Consider the following 17,885-nt stretch of genomic DNA (forward strand, 5'->3'; position numbering starts at 1 on the left):
GCTCAGGATTTGTGGAATAGATTGCCTCTAGTCTCAGCTGGCAGTAGTGCACAAAACAGCATAGTCATAATGAGAACAATGGTGGGCGTCTCATCATGGGGCCACTTTGGAGATGTGGATTATTACTGGATACTACTACTACCTATTGGATGGTGATAATCACACAGGGTAGGGATGGAAGGTAGCAATGACTTCAGATGTTGTTCATGTAGGATGAACCAGGAAGTGGTCAATATCTATGCACACCTGTTGAAGGCTGGTGACTCATTTATGTCAGAGGATCAGGAAGTCAACCAGAAACCAAATCTTTACTTAACAAGGTCAGCAATGGCAACCCATGGATTTCTATCACAAGTTTCCTTGAAGGTTGAAATTTGAAATACCTATCCAAGAGCGCAGGTATAAAAAACAAACAAAAAAACACTTTATTTGCCTTAATTGATATGCATATCCAAAACCAAGTAGTTTTTTGGGATAGAGTAGGGTAAGGTTCAAATTCATGAATGTTTTGCTGTTTATCCCACTAGGGAGATTACGCTTCACTACCAGGGACACAGAGCATTAATAAATACTTCACATGTATTCTAATCCTACCCTACTCTGTCTAAAAATTTAAAAACACTGGCTATACATACACGATAAAATGTTTAAAATATAGATATATTTGTTTTAAATGCAGAAGTACCTTAATATTAGCATCTGGTAATCCCCTGTACCGCAGGAAGCGGATTCCTAGAGGCCAGTCAGGCTCTGTTGCATACACGTCCTGAGGAGAATGCAGAGTCATGGATGACCTCATCAGTATGTTACTGCTCTTTTATTGCTGGTTGAGGGTGTTCTGACCCAGTGTACTTAAATCTGGCTATGCTGTCTAGTGTGCTGTCTATGGGGCAAGAGAAGAAAGTCTTCAGCCTTTAATAAGCCAAGTAAAACATACAATATAGCTATTTGCAAATAATTTTGTACCTCAGCAACAAAATTCCTTCTACACAATTATTAGTCACTTCATAGCATTAGGTGAAAGGCTTTACATTTCTTGGCCATCTGCATTAACAGTTGTACAGCTTATACTGGTTAACTTCCAAATCTGTATTGATCTTGTTGGCTCTGTATGTATTGTAGTATGGCGAGTGCATAATCCATGATGTTGTCTGGAATTATATTAATGAACATATGAGGTGCCATGGTTTCTTAAATATTCATTATTTGGCCAGCTAGTCCTTATGGTAGAGTCTTTGTCTATACTTGTTATTTAAAAATCTTGTACTGGGGGCTAGCATCTCTGGGAATCCTCATGGGTGGTTTGATTTAGATTTTTCCTTGACAGGTCTGTTGATTGGGCTTACCTTAACCAAGCTGGGCTACTCAGTCTGTGTGTGTCTCAGTTCACAGAGCCAGACCTAGCTGTAAATTGCTGTATTGAGGCAATCAATGCTCAAAAACTGCTGCTTTTCCCCACCTACCTGGATCAAAGGACTAATGTAGACCATGGACCCTGTATGGTTCAGTGAACAGAGTTTTGTTTTTGTGGTATAAGACTTCATTTTGTGGCCTTGTATATACTTTGTTTTCACTGTGCTGGAATAAAGAGCCCATTTTCATTCAAGAAGTGAACATTTGTTTCCTCCACTTTCACTGTGATATCTACAGTATCTATAGTCACGATTTAGTCAATGATCAAACCCAACACGTCGTAAACAAGTATTTATTGAAAATTAAAAAAATATTTCCAAACAACAACAAAAAAAAATACTTCTAACATGCCGTTACAAAACCACCAGACCAAAATATTGCAGATCGCGTGTAACCATTCTTTAACAGGCTTGTGGTACAATGCTGAATGACAAACAGCACAGGTATTTAAATATGGTTTTGCCCCTTGAATGCAACAACCCCCTGAAAAAGAATTCAGATTCCTGCTGTTATCAAAGCTGAAGATACAAGAGCTCTTTGCTAAAGGAAAGATACATTTCTTTGAAACATTCATTAAAGGCAAACTCCACCCAGAACAGACATATATCTAGATCAAATGCCACCTTCTTATATCTGTTGAGAGAACCAGTGATGACAGCTTCAAAATCAAAATTCGCATTTCACAGCAACAGTTGGCGTTGTAACAGCTGATGAAGTCACACTCCCAAAGTGGATTATTTATAATGAATACAATAATGAAAACGAAAAAAAAAAAGAGCTGGAGAATTCAACTGCAAGAAAGTGGCACCTGTTGGAAGGCACTAAAGCCAATACTGGGTATCCCTGAGACAGAAGAAGCTGGCAGGTGATTTAACTGTGTCAGGTTTGGGTGGAGTTAACCTTTAATGGATGAATCGCATAAGGCAAGACTAAAAACTTTAGAATGTTCAGCAATATAGCTGGATCTCACAAGTCCAAATCCCCCCCCCAAGTAACCAAGTCTTACACATGGCATGGGGCCTATAACATCAAATGGGATTCACCTGATTCTCTTGAAAACAGACAAATGTGTAAAAGGAGGTTTACCAAAGTGGTCTTCCTATGGGCATGTGTGCACCCTAGGCTGTGTTTTTAACACTTTGCACTATAGAAAAATATGGAACTAGTCCACACCTGATCCATTAGCCCTGATGTGTGATAGAAAGCTTTCTGTGAGCTACATCAAAATCAACCTGGATGGGTTCCTTCACAATTCATGTAAAATGCCTTAAAGAGTAAAGATTCTATAGAAACGCAAGAATCAGTCAGGCAGCTGAAATAAAACAGCCAAGGCACAATTTGACTATTTTGAAGAAATCCCACAAAAAATGTACCGTCTGGATACCCAGCACGGGATAACCAACACAGCACATCATACAAAGAGGGCTGGGAAACCTACCAAGTAGGTGTTTTAAGCATAACTTCCTTTCTGGGAAATCTGATATTGTAAGGCAGACCAGCAAACACTTCTTAAAGTGATATTTAAGTCAAAGGGTTTTTAAGCCAGTCCAAACGCTGATGAAATCACTTACAATGGATGCTGCTCCTTGACGTTTAAAAGTTTAATTTACTGCAGAATCAGCGGATCCCCTGAGCACTGGACCCGATACCCTGTTTGCAGGGTCCTATAGAGCCAACCTTGTGTGTGCTAGTAAGTTGTGTGTCTCCACACACCAAAGGCACAGCAGAGTAAGCAAATCCTCTGCTCTCTGATCCTCGCTTCTCCCCCTTCCCTTTAAGCTAGTAGATGGACAGCTGCTGGAGACTGTGGAGTCACTAGTGATCTTGTATTGAACAGGAAGTTCAGGGAAGTGGCGCTGAGCGAGGCACAGATTTAAAGGAAAACTTTTCTGGGCAATGTATATTTGTTTTATCTGGATTCATTATTGAAAAAAAGTTTGACAGGTTAATACTACTTTAAGTGGTCTCAATTGCCCAGCCACATACTCTGTGCTTGTCCAAATTGTGCTTGTTGCCATGTGGTAAAACGATAACACAATTGAATGTTGTGCCTATACGAATTTTCTATTGCAAATGGAGGATCTCAGTAGATACCCCATAACAAAAACTTTTGATGTACCCATTGTATATAGTGACGTTTTTACAAGCATGCACAGACTAACGCAACAAGCTTGTTTATTCATGGTTTGGCTTCCCAGTGTTACATTTCTCAGAAAAGTTGAAATACCCACTTCAACAAGCCTGATTTATTTTGCTTAACATCTTTACAAATCTGCATTAAAAGACAAATCCACCCAAAAGAGATATCAGATTGCACAAGCTGAATGATAGATATATCGACTTCTTCTACATCTCTAAGACTCCAGTAGTAAGATATCCCCTCAGAATTCCCAGTTACCCATCAGCCAGTGCAAAGCCAAATGGTGGAGTTACACTGCCCTCATGAATCCTCTGTTGTATTGAATAAAAAACTCGGGAGGTCAGCTGTGAGCAGGGCACCGTCAATATGACATGGTGGATGGGTGGGGGCGAAAAACATAATTCAGTACAGGGGAATCTTAACAAGGCCATCTCTGAAAAAAATGAAGATGCCATGTAATTCAACCAACCAGTGCCCATCAAAACGGATATCACCTTTGAGTGGAGCTGTCCTTTAACAGTGAGGTAAAGTATCTAAAAAGAGCCATTATATTGGTCCAATGTTTGCAAATATCCCGTTACACGCTCCAAGACAGCCAGTGGGCCTCCTTCACATCATTTGGCACCTAAGCAATCAACAATGCCATTACTCTTAAGCCCGTTAAAGAAAAAGAAGTTATTATGTGGAGGATCTCGTTGGGACAGCGCCTGGGCAGAGAAAAAGAAAGAGATATTGTCAGGGTGTAAAAAAAAAAAAACCTCAAGAATACAAATTGCATGTGCCTCCTGCATGTCATACTTACTTTCACAATTTCTTGACCCAAAACACCACCCACCACTGCACAGACAGGTGCCATCTCCGAAAAACAATAACTGAAATAGAAGTAAACAAAGTATAAATCACCAAGTGCCTTGCTTCATATCAGTTTGACACAGTTTTTATTTTAAATATCAAAGTGAAGGGTGTTTTCCTGGTTGGAGGATGAAGGCAGTGATAACAGGTTGTGGAGGTGTGTCTTCAAAGACACTTTTAAAGATCAGGGTTCCGTGGACCTTCTCCAGAGCTAAAAGGGCTTCATGACTTCAAGAAACAATGGCTGCCACCAGATGACCACACAGCTGGAATTCCAAAGATATGCGTTTCAAGCACATTAAACAACTTTATTATTCTGCTGAAACTGGACCAATCCTTTCAGGTCAGTGACCAACAGTCACATAACATTTATACTGCACCTCTACTTTTTTCTTTCTGGTTGTAGCAAAAGACTAAGAAATGTCATTGTTCTCCGATGCCATTACAATGTATATTCACTCAGGAAAGACAAAGCTACATTTAAATAGACTTGGAATAGTGAAGAGGAGCTCGTCTTCAGATCCTGTTTAATTCCCCGAATATGAACTCTGCCATCTCCCCAAACCCACACATGGCACATAAGGTACATCATAGAGACAAATACAAGCATCATTCTAACCAATCAGCATATTAACCCCTTCATGACAGCTAGTTTTCAGGTTCTGTTCATAAATGACTGACACATTTTTTACATTTTTGCTGTGTGATTCTTCCACAGCAGTAATATACTTTCTTACTAAATGTACCCACACATATTATATATTGTTTTTTAGAGGACAGATAGGGCTATATAATTATATCACATATGTGTACCTAACCCCTCACTTAGTTTGAATAAAATAAAAAAATTAGGAAAAAAACTAGAAGAAAACACTTTTTTCACAAGTTTTGATTATTATTTTTTTTTTTAGAATTTTTTTATATTAATTATAGTATAAAAAATATATTTATATATAATTTATATTTTCCTAATTTTGTTTTACACTTTATTTTAATTTTTTTACACTTTGTAAAAAAAATAAAAATAAAATAAAAAAACTTTTTTTTTTCTTGTCAGTTTATATCAAGCAATCACTATGACAGCTTGATAAATTAACTTTTTTATTTTATTTTTGGCTATTAGGCTGATCCAAACTTAGGAACAGCTAATAATAACCTTAGAGACTGATCCTGACTTTAGTCAGATTCAGATCTCACTAAAAGCTCTTTGATCGTGCCTAGACGATCAGAAATGATACATTTCACTAAAAGAGATACATTGTATCCTTTCAGTGAAATGTATCTAAACATCGGGCTCTCGAGCTGTCAAAACAAATAGCAGAGAGGTGAGGTGAGTCACTGCTGCCTCTCTGCTATTTTGAGCTGTCAAATACGGGAAATTGCGGTCCTCTATTTGCATGTAACGGCTTCATTCTTTCATTAATGAAAGGAAGAAGCTTTTACAAAAAGCTTAATTATTTCATTAATTAATGCCTCAATACTGAGACATTAATGAATGATGTTAAATGCTGAGAATCAGCAAATACCGGCATTACAAAGCCTGGTATAACTCGTCACGTACAGTGTACGTGGCCAGTCATATAGGCACAAAGTGACAAGACGTACACTGTACGTTTCCCGTCACGAAGGGGTTAAAGAGTCTGAGGAAGCTGGTTGTAAACCACAGAACTCTGCTTTGTGGTTGGTGGAGTAGCAAAGTTTTAGAGATTTATTATCTATATAGGTTAGCTCCAAAAAGGTGTTAACCTTCTTAATATAAACCACCTTGGCGCTTTCACACTGAACATCTCTGCCACCTAAGAGTCATAGAATCAACATTATCCCTGTACAATCACTGTTGCATCCTGTTTCTGCAGTGGGCGACGATCAGTTTTTCTATTTATTCTAATGGAGATTACACATGCATGGCCGGGCACAATTATAGGTATTCTACAATGGTAAGTGATGACGTTGTGGTACAGCAATGAACACAGCTGTGCTATGGAAAAACAAAGGACACTATATTAAACCTGGCCATTCATGCTATGCAGCCAAATGAAGAGGGGTCCTTAAATATGTTTCTTTCTTTCCCTGATGGAGTAAAGGGTCACTCATCAGAATTTTGCTAGACACCATGGCTGCTAGCAGGCCAACTTAATATGGCTTATATATGGCTCAGCCATGTTTGGACAGAAATCTGTTGGTTTCTAGAATAGTGTGTGTGATATATATACATACATATACACATATATACTCGCATATACACACACACCTATACAGTGAGGAAAATAGTGATTTGACCCCCTGCAGATTTTGTAAGTTTGCCCATGTCTATAATTTTTATCATATGTGTATTTTAAATGATAGAGACAGAATTATCAACAAAAAATGCAGAAAAAACACATGATACAAATGTTATAAATTGAGTTGCAGTTCAGTGCGTAAGATAAGTATTTGATCCCCTACCAACCAACAATAATTCTGGCTCCCCCCACAGACTTGCTATATGTGCTACAAGACTATCAGCAAGAAGCAAGGTGAGAAGGAAACAAATGTTGGAGTGATTATTAGCAAATGGAAGGCATATAAAATAACCATCAATCGCCATCGGTATGGAGCTCCATGCAAGATTTCGCCTCATGGGGTAAGGATGATCATGAGAAAAGGGAGGGATCAGCCCAGAACTACACGGGAGGAGCTTGTGAATAATCTCAAGGCAGTTGGGACCACAGTCACCAAGCAAACCATTGGTAACACAATACACCGCCATGGATTGAGATCCTGCAGCACCCGCAAGGTCCCCTTCCTCAAGAAGACACATGTATAGGCCCATCTAAAGATTGCCAATGAACATCTAAAATCATTCCGAGAAAGATTGGGAGAAAGTTCTGCGGCCAGATAAGACCAAAAATGAGCTCTTTCGAATTAACTCGACTCGCCGTGTTTGGAGGAAGAAAAATTTTGACTATGACCCTAAGAACATCATCCCTACAGTCAAGCACGGAGGTTTAAACATTATGCTTTGGGACTGTTTCTCTGCTGAAAGTACAGGCCGACTTTGCTGCATTGAGGGGCCAATGGACTGGGCCATGCATTGTTAAATCTTGGATGAGAACCTCCTTGCCTCAGCCAGAACACTGAAGATGGGTTGTGGATGGTTCTTTCAGCATGACAATGACCCAAAACATGCCACCAAGGCAACAAAGCAGTGGCTCAAGAAGGAGCACATTAAGGTCATGGAGTGGCCTAGCCAGTCTCCAGACCTTAATCCTATAGAAAATGTATGGAGGGAACTGAAACTTCGAGTTGCCAAGCGGCAGCCAAGAAACTTTAAGGAATTAAAGAAGATCTGTAAAGAAGAGTGGACCGAAATCCCTGCTGAGATGTGTGCAAACCTGGTAACCAACCACAAGAAACGTCTTACCTCTGTGCTTGCCAACAAGGGTTTCTCCACCAAGTACTGAGTCATGTTTTGCTTGGGGATCAAATACTTATTTTACTCACTGAACTGCAACTCAATTTATAACATTTGTATCATGAATTTTTAGTTGATATTCTGTCTCTATAATTTAAAATACACCTATGATCAAAATTATAGACCTTTCATTTCATTGTGGGCAAACTTACAAAATCTGCAGGGGATCAAATAATTATTTTACACACTGTATATGCCCTTATAGGGTGTTTCTAAATGCATATAAAACGTATAATGCACACTGTGCATTGACTTGCATCCAGGTGTATTCAGTTTAGCTGCATTTAGAAAAAATAGAATTGTGTGTGCGCAGTGGCAGATACTCCGAACATGTCTACATGCGTGTAAACACATGCACATTTAAATGCAGGAGAAACTAATCTGTAAAGTATAAACAAATGTAAACTCCCCAGATCAATTTTTCCTGTGTTTAATTAAAACAGACAGACAAGGGCCAGGTGAATGAGGTCTTAAAGTATAATTAAACTCTGGGGGTTTTTTTTGCATATATCTACTGCTAGCAAGCAGCAGATATATGCAAAAACAAAATATAAAGTTACCACAAAAGGTAATTACTTACCTCCGTCACTGCCACTTGCTCCCGTCTGAAGATTCCCGAGTGGCCGAGCAGGAAGATGGAATGGGCGCATGCGCAGTAGAGATCTTCAGTAGGGAGGCAAGGAAAGACGCAGGGGATGCGAATGCACGCGGTCTGACAGAAACCGTGGTGCGAAAGAATATGGACGTATATACGAATACGTCTATTGAATAAATAGACGTATTCTGTCGTTGGAGTGCCTGTGTCCATATTCTTTCGAATCACTGAGACGGTGGCCATCCGTAGACTACCGTAGCACCCATTTTTCTTTTGGATGAGCGTAAAAGGACAAAGTAAAGATTCTTATCCATGTGTAAAGCTTTGCGAATTGAGATATATGCAAACATTTTGCACAACAATAAAAAAAAAGGGGGGGGGGGGGAATAAAAAAAAAATCATCAAAATCACCTTGCAAAGTCTTCTTCCAGCAGATCGGGGTTAAGACTCATGGAATCCAGCAGATCATTGCGAATCTGCAGCAAGAGATCACAGTCTTCCTGAAATGTGCTGGGCTGAGGGTCCCTCCCCTTATCAGTGCGGAACTTCATTATTACTGTGGAGACAACAGGAGATTCATCAGTGCATGAGCTGCATATACTCAATGTATCAATAGGAGGAAATCAAAGCATACAAGACCTGCAATAACATTTTGTGGTCCATTCTGCTTCCACCTCTACAGCTATTCTGTGCATCAGTGACAGGGAGTTAGAAAAAAACAAACCTAATTGTTCTTATATCCTATGAACAAGTAAAAAAAACTTCCTGCCAGGTGTCAGTAAAGGACTGCGGACAAGTAACAGCTGTAATGTTTAGATCTAAAATGTTCAACACTAAAGCCACAGGTGGGCGAAACCTAAAGAGCACTTCACACTTTTCATCCTAGGCTGGTGTGCATTTCACTGTGAAGTGTGCCTGTCACCCACATAGTGGAGGCAAACATTTGTTGGCGACATTGACATTTAGAAAATCGATTTCTATAAAATAACATCCCAGTTAAATCAGTTGTTTCCCATAAACATACAAGTTTCAATTTCCAAAAGTATTTACTTCAAAAATAAATCCCAATGTGACATTTACAAGAAAACACCCGTTACGAATATTAAAAATAGGACTGGTGACATGAGGTCACATGACAAGCGGAACAGGATCTTTCCTGGAAGTGAGCTGACATATGTTCTTACAAAAGTTTGGTAACTGTCAAGATGTTTTTGTGAATTTGCAGGATCTTCTTTGTATCTATACAGAGCTGCTAAAGCAGACCTAGCAAAAAAAAAACAACTGCATAAACGTCTAGCCGTATCTTCTGCTTCGTACGCACAGTAGAGTCAAGTGGAAAAACGATGGGGTTCATTGATAAAAATTCCGCCGTTCACATGGTACTAGCGCCCCCAAGTGTTGCTGATAGAGTAAAGAAATTGATATACGCGTCAGCACCATCTAGGGGCAATAGTGCTGAGAGCCGCGTGGAACTTTTATAAATAAACCCCTATCTGTAATCTTCCTGGTGGAGAATGCCTGACTATAAATACCGAAACACGTAGGAAGTGAGGCACTGGATTGAAATATTCAAAAGATCGGTCAGAACGTCATAAAGCACAATGGCTTCAGTGAGGCAGCTCTCAACAAAAACAAGGCGTACCAAATAAAAGGGAATCTGGGGTTGAAGATATACGCATATATCCAGTCCAATGACTGTGCCAACAACACAGTGTGAGTAAAAAAAAAAAAGTTTAATAGAGCCACCAACGCGTTTCGGCGGGTCACAGACCTCCACCTTTTTCAGGAGTTAAACACATGTAGTATTGTGGACCCAAATCTGGCACAAATCACCAGGGATGAATTACTTGATGTGTTGAATATAGCCAAAATCAGCAGAACTGCTCACTGTACATATTGATTATCTTCTCTGCATTACCGATAATACAACCCTGCAATCTTCCTGGTGTACTGGTCATTCTAGCAATCTGCTTCCTCCCTAGCCCGATCTACAGCACAGATATTTGTGTCTGAATTCAGAAGACTTTAGTGTTTGAGGGAAAGAGGAATGGGGAGGTAGTTTGTTTGCAGTCCCAGGCTACTCAAATATGGCTGCTCAGCAAAACATTCATTATACACCATACTGGGGACCAGTGGCACCAACAAATCCCTTTTATATTTTTATAGAAGTGTAATTAAATGTATATATGTTGACCTGTGATCATAATGCAAGGCCTATTGGATGTAAAAATGAATTGGGAATATTAAAAGGAGTTGGAAGATGTAAAATCACATTTTTTACAATAAATTTAAATTGCTCTACATGAGTGGACATGAGCCCGCAATGTGATAGTTTTATAGCAGATCTGTGGACATTTCAAAAAGAAAATCTGTGGGCTTAAAGGAGAACTATGGGGTCAGTGCTTTTCCCCATAGTTCTCCTAAGGGTAACGGGAGGACACAAACTAGCATCATCCCGTCACCCAAAGCTCAGTATACCGCAAGCTACAGCTCGCGGTATACTGAGACGCCGCAGCCGGAACAGATCCCGACAATGCTGTCTGGAGCCATCCAGCTGCGTGACAGCTGGCTTTGCCTACCTAGAGGCAGAGCCAGCTGTGCCCGCCCCCTCTCCCGTCTGTTCCGCAGGTCAGCGCTGGAGTATCGGAGCGAGGAGGAGGGGAATCCCTGCAGGGAGCCGTGACAGTCACCGCTCTCTGCAGGGAGAGACTGAGAAGTGAGCGAGCAACGGTATGTGTTCGCTCACTTCCCGATCTACTGAGCCGACCTATGACAGTTTCATTGTCACAGGTCGGCTCAGATTATGAGGCTGAGTGAAAATCACTCGCCTCATAATTCTCCTTTAACACATCTCATGGCAGTGGGCTCAGCTTAGCTCATGGATTTACTTACAAAGGGCACCATGAATTCTTTAAATTTGGGGTACTCTAATAGGCAGTGACTTGAATTTTCATAGTGCTGCTCTGATCCCCCTTCACTACTTTCAATGGGAAGCCTCCCTGGTTATAAGAAAAAAGTGCTGGGTTAGGAGGAAGTGGAACACTGCACAACCATATCAGCATTACTCACTATTTGCATATTAGTGTGATCTAGATTACGGGGATCCCAATGTGTCTGGAAGTATTCTATGGGCGGGGCTTGAAATATTTTAGGCTGTCTCACCAGTCAGGTGAGACACCCTAAACACCCCTAATGTCACCTAGTGACCCCCAAAGAAGCTGATGAAGCAGAGATCTGCTTCACTAGCTTCTCTCCAGCTACAGAAGCTGGAAAATGACAGCTGAATACGGAAGTGATGTAATACACATCACTCCTGCATTCAGAGAATGAGGAGGAGATTAGAGGGCGATCATGTGATGATCTCCCGCTGATCTTCAGTGACAGAGCCTCCCCTGCAGGTGCCGAGGCCTCGCGGACACAATGGGGATCAGCAGCGGCGAAGGGGGCGCACACATTATACAAGCAATCCAGCGGCTCTACAGCCGCCAGACCGGTTGTATGTAAACAGCCATCCAAGAAGCTCCTGGCCGGCCGTTTAATTACAACGGCCGACCGGGAAGCGGTTAAACCAGCCGGCTCCGGCGTCCTCTCGGCGAGAGGACAAGTTTATTTTCAAGCCCTGCCAATCTTGATAAACTGAATTCACAGTTCTGGCTCATAAGCACTTTAGCTTTACATAGCTTCAGTCTTGTATTTAAAAAGGTTCCCAATCACAGAATTCACATACATGTGTAAGTTATCACCATCACTGTTGGAAATGCGTGGATTTCCATTTAGAATTAATAACCTACAAGGTTATGTGCTACAATATTTCAGAGTCCCACAGGTATAAAGGATCTTGCCCGAATTCAAGGCATATGTCTAATGTCCATGGACACCTTAACCTACATTACACATGAAGCATGTCATTGCACTAAAGCTGTAAATGTTACAGAATCCAAAAGTATCCTTCGTGAGGTTATGCTCTACTTCCACTGGTATCATTATACGAAAAATGTTCATTTATGTATTCACACCATGTGTTGGGACTACTAGTATGGCCGTAGTGCCACGATTACCAAGGTTTAGGTATGGCACATAACATCTCAACACATTCAAAATTAGTATTTGGGAGCTACAGAGAGAAAACTAAAAGGTAGTAGGTATGAAAGTCCTGCTTGATCGTGTGATGGGCTAATATGCATGCATCTATACCTGTGTTTAGAAGGGCAGCTTGATACCCTCTGCACGCTTTGGATCAAATGCAAACCATTATGTTCAGGAAGGTGGCTGGTCTCCTCTATGGTAAATGCAGACTCACGCAACCTCAGTGCATGCTGCCACAGCAAAACACAAGCTGTGCAGATGTGTACCATTGTGAATAGGGGAACAACCACACTAGGGTTGGGCAAATACCAATCACCAGGCAACTGGAAAATGTCCCCTACAAACTAGGATGTCTATGCCCAATGTTTGTCTAATTTTGTTGTGGGTTGCCGTTTCTGTTGACAGCCAGAACCAGTGTCATGCTGCTATATCCAGTCTACCACTCCACTCCCCCCGAATCATCCTATTACAGCCCACCCCCGCAGTAGTCAGCATTTGTTCTAAAGTGGAGATGGAACACTAAAATAGCTGGGCAAGATGCAGGCCATGAGTTTAAAGTATATCCGGAGCCTGAAAACTCTATTTAAAGATTCTTATAGAATGGAGGAGGGTTAGCAACCCTGAGGCTAGGTTCATACATAGGAGTCACCTCACCGTGCAGCAATCGTGCACGATTCCACGCAGATTGCTGCGCGGTCAGGAGTCGCCAATGTGTGAACCGATCGCGGTGTGGTGCCATTATTTTCTAATGGCACCCCTGTCGCGCCAGGCGGATTGCGCGGTTTACCATCACGATTCCGCCTGTGCTTCCGAACACGATAGCGTCTAAAACAGCTGCGCTTCATGCATCACAAAAAGGTACTCGTACCTTTTTTCTGTGATTGCCGCACGGATGTCACCCCATTGAAAGCAATGGGGCCGCGTGGCAATCGCTGCCTGCATTGTACAGTACAGCGCAATCACGTGATGCACATCCCAGGTGTCGTGCGGTGTAGTGCAGGTGTGAACCTAACCTGACAGGTTTGTATTGCTCTTTGTCATTGCTGGGGAGAATAATCCTCTCTATTTGTCCTGGTGACCATTGTTGTTGGAACTAAGGAGGAGGAAAAATGCCAAAATTTGGCTCGTCACTGAAAAAGGAATAAAGGGAAAGTCTTCAAAATGGAATACATTTGGTGGTGACATTCCATGGGAATTCTCTCACCTGCTGAGTCTATGGGACAGGAATTGAAGGTAAATCACCATGAGGAAAAAAAAAAACCTCACGAGTGTAACGTAAAAATAATGTAATGCTGCCCCCCCCCCCCCACCCTGCTAGCATTCAAGAGGATACGGTGAGGGTTGTCAGGCAGGGCACAGCATCATTGTCTTCTGTATACCTAAACGACTGTCCTGGCTGCAGGTATTACCTCCTTTCCCTTTGTAATCCACTTCCACATACCGTCCTTGGTGGGACTAGAGCAATGAGGACATCATGTGCAGTAAGACCAGGGAGGGCTCAAAGCCCAGACAAAGGTGGAAGCAGGTTGCAATGCACCAGTGAAGAGCTCCAGTGAGATTTTGGCTGGGGAAAGTAAGGTGACCGTGTCAGGCAGTGAAAGTGGAGCATTGCAATTCAGCGCAAACACCATCCTAGACACGGGATGATCTCTGCATCCAACATCAGATCAACGCAACGTTAATCTTATAATCTACATAGCTGTGAGTTCCATCAGCTGTTTTCAGTTTACATATCTAGATAGGCACGGTGCAATATGAGATAAAATGAATACAGTTGGCTGTTGGAATGTACACAGTGGTGTATGGCGCGAGACAAATTATAATTGACACAGCTGTGTCATCTCAGAATTGTTTTGGTCTCCTAAGGTTTTAGAGCTGGCTCCTAGATTGTGGGAAGATGTGTCCAAGTCTGGAAAAGACACAAGAGGTACCACTTCAGTGCTGGAAAAGTTCAACGTCACATGCAGAGGTTTTTTTTTAGACTGCTGGAAAAAATTTCCACAACTGCCAGTTGACCATTTCTTGTCCATGGAAAGGAGGAAAAGGGGAATTTGACATTGCATGCTATATACCTTCATTAACCAAAAGAGAACATAGTGCTATGTTCAGTTCTAGAAAAGAGAGACATTTCCACCACCTGCTGAGCGAGAGACCTATGGTCAATCTGGTTAATCATATTCCCCCTGCACCATGACCAAGCCTAGCAGTGGTCAAGAGTCACTCGAGTCTCCCAGTGGTCAAGAGTCACTCGAGTCTCCCAGTGGTCAAGAGTCACTCGAGTCTCCCAGTGGTCAAGAAAAAACCTTAGCGGTTAGACAGGTTTTTTTGCATGCTGGCTGGTGAGTGTGCTGGGAAACTTTTTGCTGTTCCCAGTGGTCAAGAGTCACACGAGAGTATCCCAGTGGTCGAGAGCCACTCGAGTCTCCACTGGATTACAGCTGTTTTCATTAGTATTTTAGCTTGTGTCTCAAAGCAACGCAGATTAGTTCTGAGAATTTTGATCCCTGATAAGATCTACACCACAAAATCAAACTGGTTCTGCTGACTACAGTCTGGCTCATGTCTACACCCAACTGTAGACTAGTTTATATCCGACTACAACCCAAGTGACCTATTGCATGAACTGTTGATTGCTTACAGCTGTGAAACTGTAAAGAAAATAAAGATAGATGAGTAAAGACATTTTCCATTAGAAAGCCACCACAGAACCCAGACTACCGAATCATGACACATTGTTTGGAGACGCTTTCTTGACAATTCTCTTTCTTGCACTGCCTCCCACTGGACACTTGGAAACCAGCAACACAAAGCGTGATGACAGATACTGTCAACAATGTGAGCTGTGGATCAAACTGCCACACAGAGCTGCTGCATTGTTAAATATAACCTGAGATCAGGGGGTAGGCAACCTTGGCACTCGAGCAGTACTGGAACTACAACTCTCATGAGGCATTGCAAAAACCAACAGTCACAGATATAACTCCCAGAGACCGGATGGGATTTGCAGTTTCAACACAGCTGCCTACCCCTGCCCTAGAGCAAAGGCACCCTGGGCTATTACCCACAAGAATGCTATGAGTGCACTGGCAAAATTGAAGTATTCTGATTGGTTGCTAAGGGCAAATCTACCATTTGTTTCCGTTTTCACATGGCAGCTTAATGCCCATTCACATTTTGCACAGTGACTGATACATTACAGATACTGCATGTCTTAGTATTTACCTGTCCAGCACGGAGAGTCAATGAATGGTGACAACTACAGCCACTATAGAGAACAATTGTCTTTATCGTATCTGACCAGTCAGAGGCCTGGGAGTAATAAAGGAACACTATCAGGTCTCTAAACAAACCAAAATACCAGAAGCCTGCTGGCAAAGAACTGGTATACCAAACTCAACATGGACCCATTTGTCCAACCTTCATCCCCAATATAAGCGCTGTAGCCTCAGTCAGTAGGTAGGGGTTGGAGGATGGAAGCACGGCATGCCAAGGGTGGACCCAGTCATTCGCCACTCCCGGACACAGAAAAAGTCTGCGTGATGGAATGGGGAAGTAAGGATGGGGCAGTTTAGACATAAGGGGCACCTAATAGGCAAATACAAGTCGTCTGGTGCAGGGTACTGGTATTTGGATTTGTTTAGGGACCTGACAGGGTGCCTTTAGCTACACACGACAATCTGCTTAATAATCTAACTTCAGAATAAAAAGTACAAATATGGAATATATTCCACAGTGAAAATAAGAAAATATTTTAGAAAGCGTTGTCCTGTACAGTCACAGGCCATTGCTGGATATCTTCTCTAGGAGTAAATGTTCAATATCGACTCTCCGTTGCCTTTTTCCTTTGTAATTTAGGACTCTTATCACCTATTTAATCTTTATTTTCTGCCTATTATATATCTCTAACAAATAACATGCACTGCAGCTGTTCACTAACTCACCAAATCGCTGACCTGTTTTGTTTTTTTTTATTCGTTTGAATGGCTGAATTTGCAATTACTTTGTACCGCAATAAAAATTGATTAATAAATGTGCATTGCCCCTGGAGCAGTAATCAAAAAGTGGAATTAAAGCTGAACTCCAAGATAAGCACATATTGTAGAAATAAAAGAGCCATGTGTATTCTTACTTGAATTTTTGTATTTCTTCCAGATCTGTACAGTAACCCAGTGTGAAACTTTGTCCCTGTGCAGAAGATTCCTGTATTAAAGACCAGTCACTTCTGCTCTCTCCCTCCTTGTGCAAGGTGACTGATCTGGTATCCGCCCCCTCTGTAGTTTTAGCTTGTAGTGCCTGGGCCTGCTAGGTCTCCGCGCAGCTATAACTATGTGCAGCACAACCATGATGCCACATCATCCTGGGGCGGATGCCTTTCCCTGAGATCTCATGAGGTTAAAGATGAGATTTCCCAGCATTGCTCTGCTGATGTAATCTTCCCAGGATGCAACGCTTAGCAAATTGCATTACTAATGCCAAAGAGGACCAGGAAGTGGAAAAACAATAAGTAAAAAGGAAAATAGGTTTGTTTAACCAATGAATGTAAGATGATATCATATCAGCATGCAGAGCTGTATGATGTGATTTTTAGTTAAAGGAGGTAAAGGCCCGCTTTAATAACTGAGCCTGCAAAAGGCATTTGATGCAAACACAGTGGATTTATATCCTTTGTGGCTTTTATGGATTATATTTAAATAAAATATTTTGTGCACAGCGTTCAGCTTTAAAAAAAAAAAACACACAAAAAAAACGTTGGTAATGTGAGTAGTCAAAGTCGTATTTGGCCTCCCCTGCAATCATGTAGTTCTCTATAGGGTTATGCAGAACTCCACTCCACTCCGTGACCTGCATTTAAAGTGATATTAAAGTCAAAAGGTTTCTAAGCCTTTCCAAATGCTGATGAAATCATTTTCAATGGATGCTGCTCCTTGATCTTTAAACGTTTCCTGCAAAATCAACTGGTCCCCCGAGCACCGGTCCTGATGTCCTGCTTTTGGGTGGCTTCTTTCCCTTTCAGAGTTCTATGGAGTCACCCTTGTGTGTCTCCAAAAAAAGCACATGAATAGCAAGGCAAAATACTCCCATCCTCCCTGTTTTTCCACTTCCCCCTTCTCCAAGCTAGTAGATGGATGGCTGCTGGAGACTGCTCTGTCCTTTGTGATCTTGCACTGGACAGGAAATTAAGGGAAGCGGAGCTGAGAGAGATGTAGCCAGCTGCTTGGAAACATGACGACTAAGCACTTGGGCAAAAATGTAAAGAAATACTTGGTGCTGGGCAAATGTATATTTGTTTGATTTGGTTTACAAAAAAAAAAAAAAAAAAGATTGGGGGTTTTGTAAAATGCAGG

General features: G+C 41.6%; 1 protein-coding gene across 1 annotated transcript in view; it reads right to left on the minus strand.

Annotated features, from left to right (window-relative positions):
- Nucleotides 1-3,942: 3,942 nt before the first annotated feature.
- The window catches only part of SAE1 (SUMO1 activating enzyme subunit 1), a 48,613-nt gene continuing 34,670 nt past the window's right edge, over nucleotides 3,943-17,885 (minus strand). The window contains exons 7-9 of the mRNA XM_018562979.1: nucleotides 8,866-9,010; nucleotides 4,356-4,425; nucleotides 3,943-4,260 (exon numbers count right to left, since the gene is read on the minus strand). Coding sequence (XP_018418481.1) covers nucleotides 4,168-4,260; nucleotides 4,356-4,425; nucleotides 8,866-9,010 — 308 coding nt within the window. The 3' untranslated portion in view covers nucleotides 3,943-4,167. The remainder of the gene's footprint in view (nucleotides 4,261-4,355; nucleotides 4,426-8,865; nucleotides 9,011-17,885) is intronic.

Source organism: Nanorana parkeri, unplaced genomic scaffold (genome assembly GCF_000935625.1).
Source record: "Nanorana parkeri isolate BGI_ZX_2015 unplaced genomic scaffold, ASM93562v1 scaffold620, whole genome shotgun sequence".
In the NCBI taxonomy this organism is placed as follows: domain Eukaryota; kingdom Metazoa; phylum Chordata; class Amphibia; order Anura; family Dicroglossidae; genus Nanorana; species Nanorana parkeri.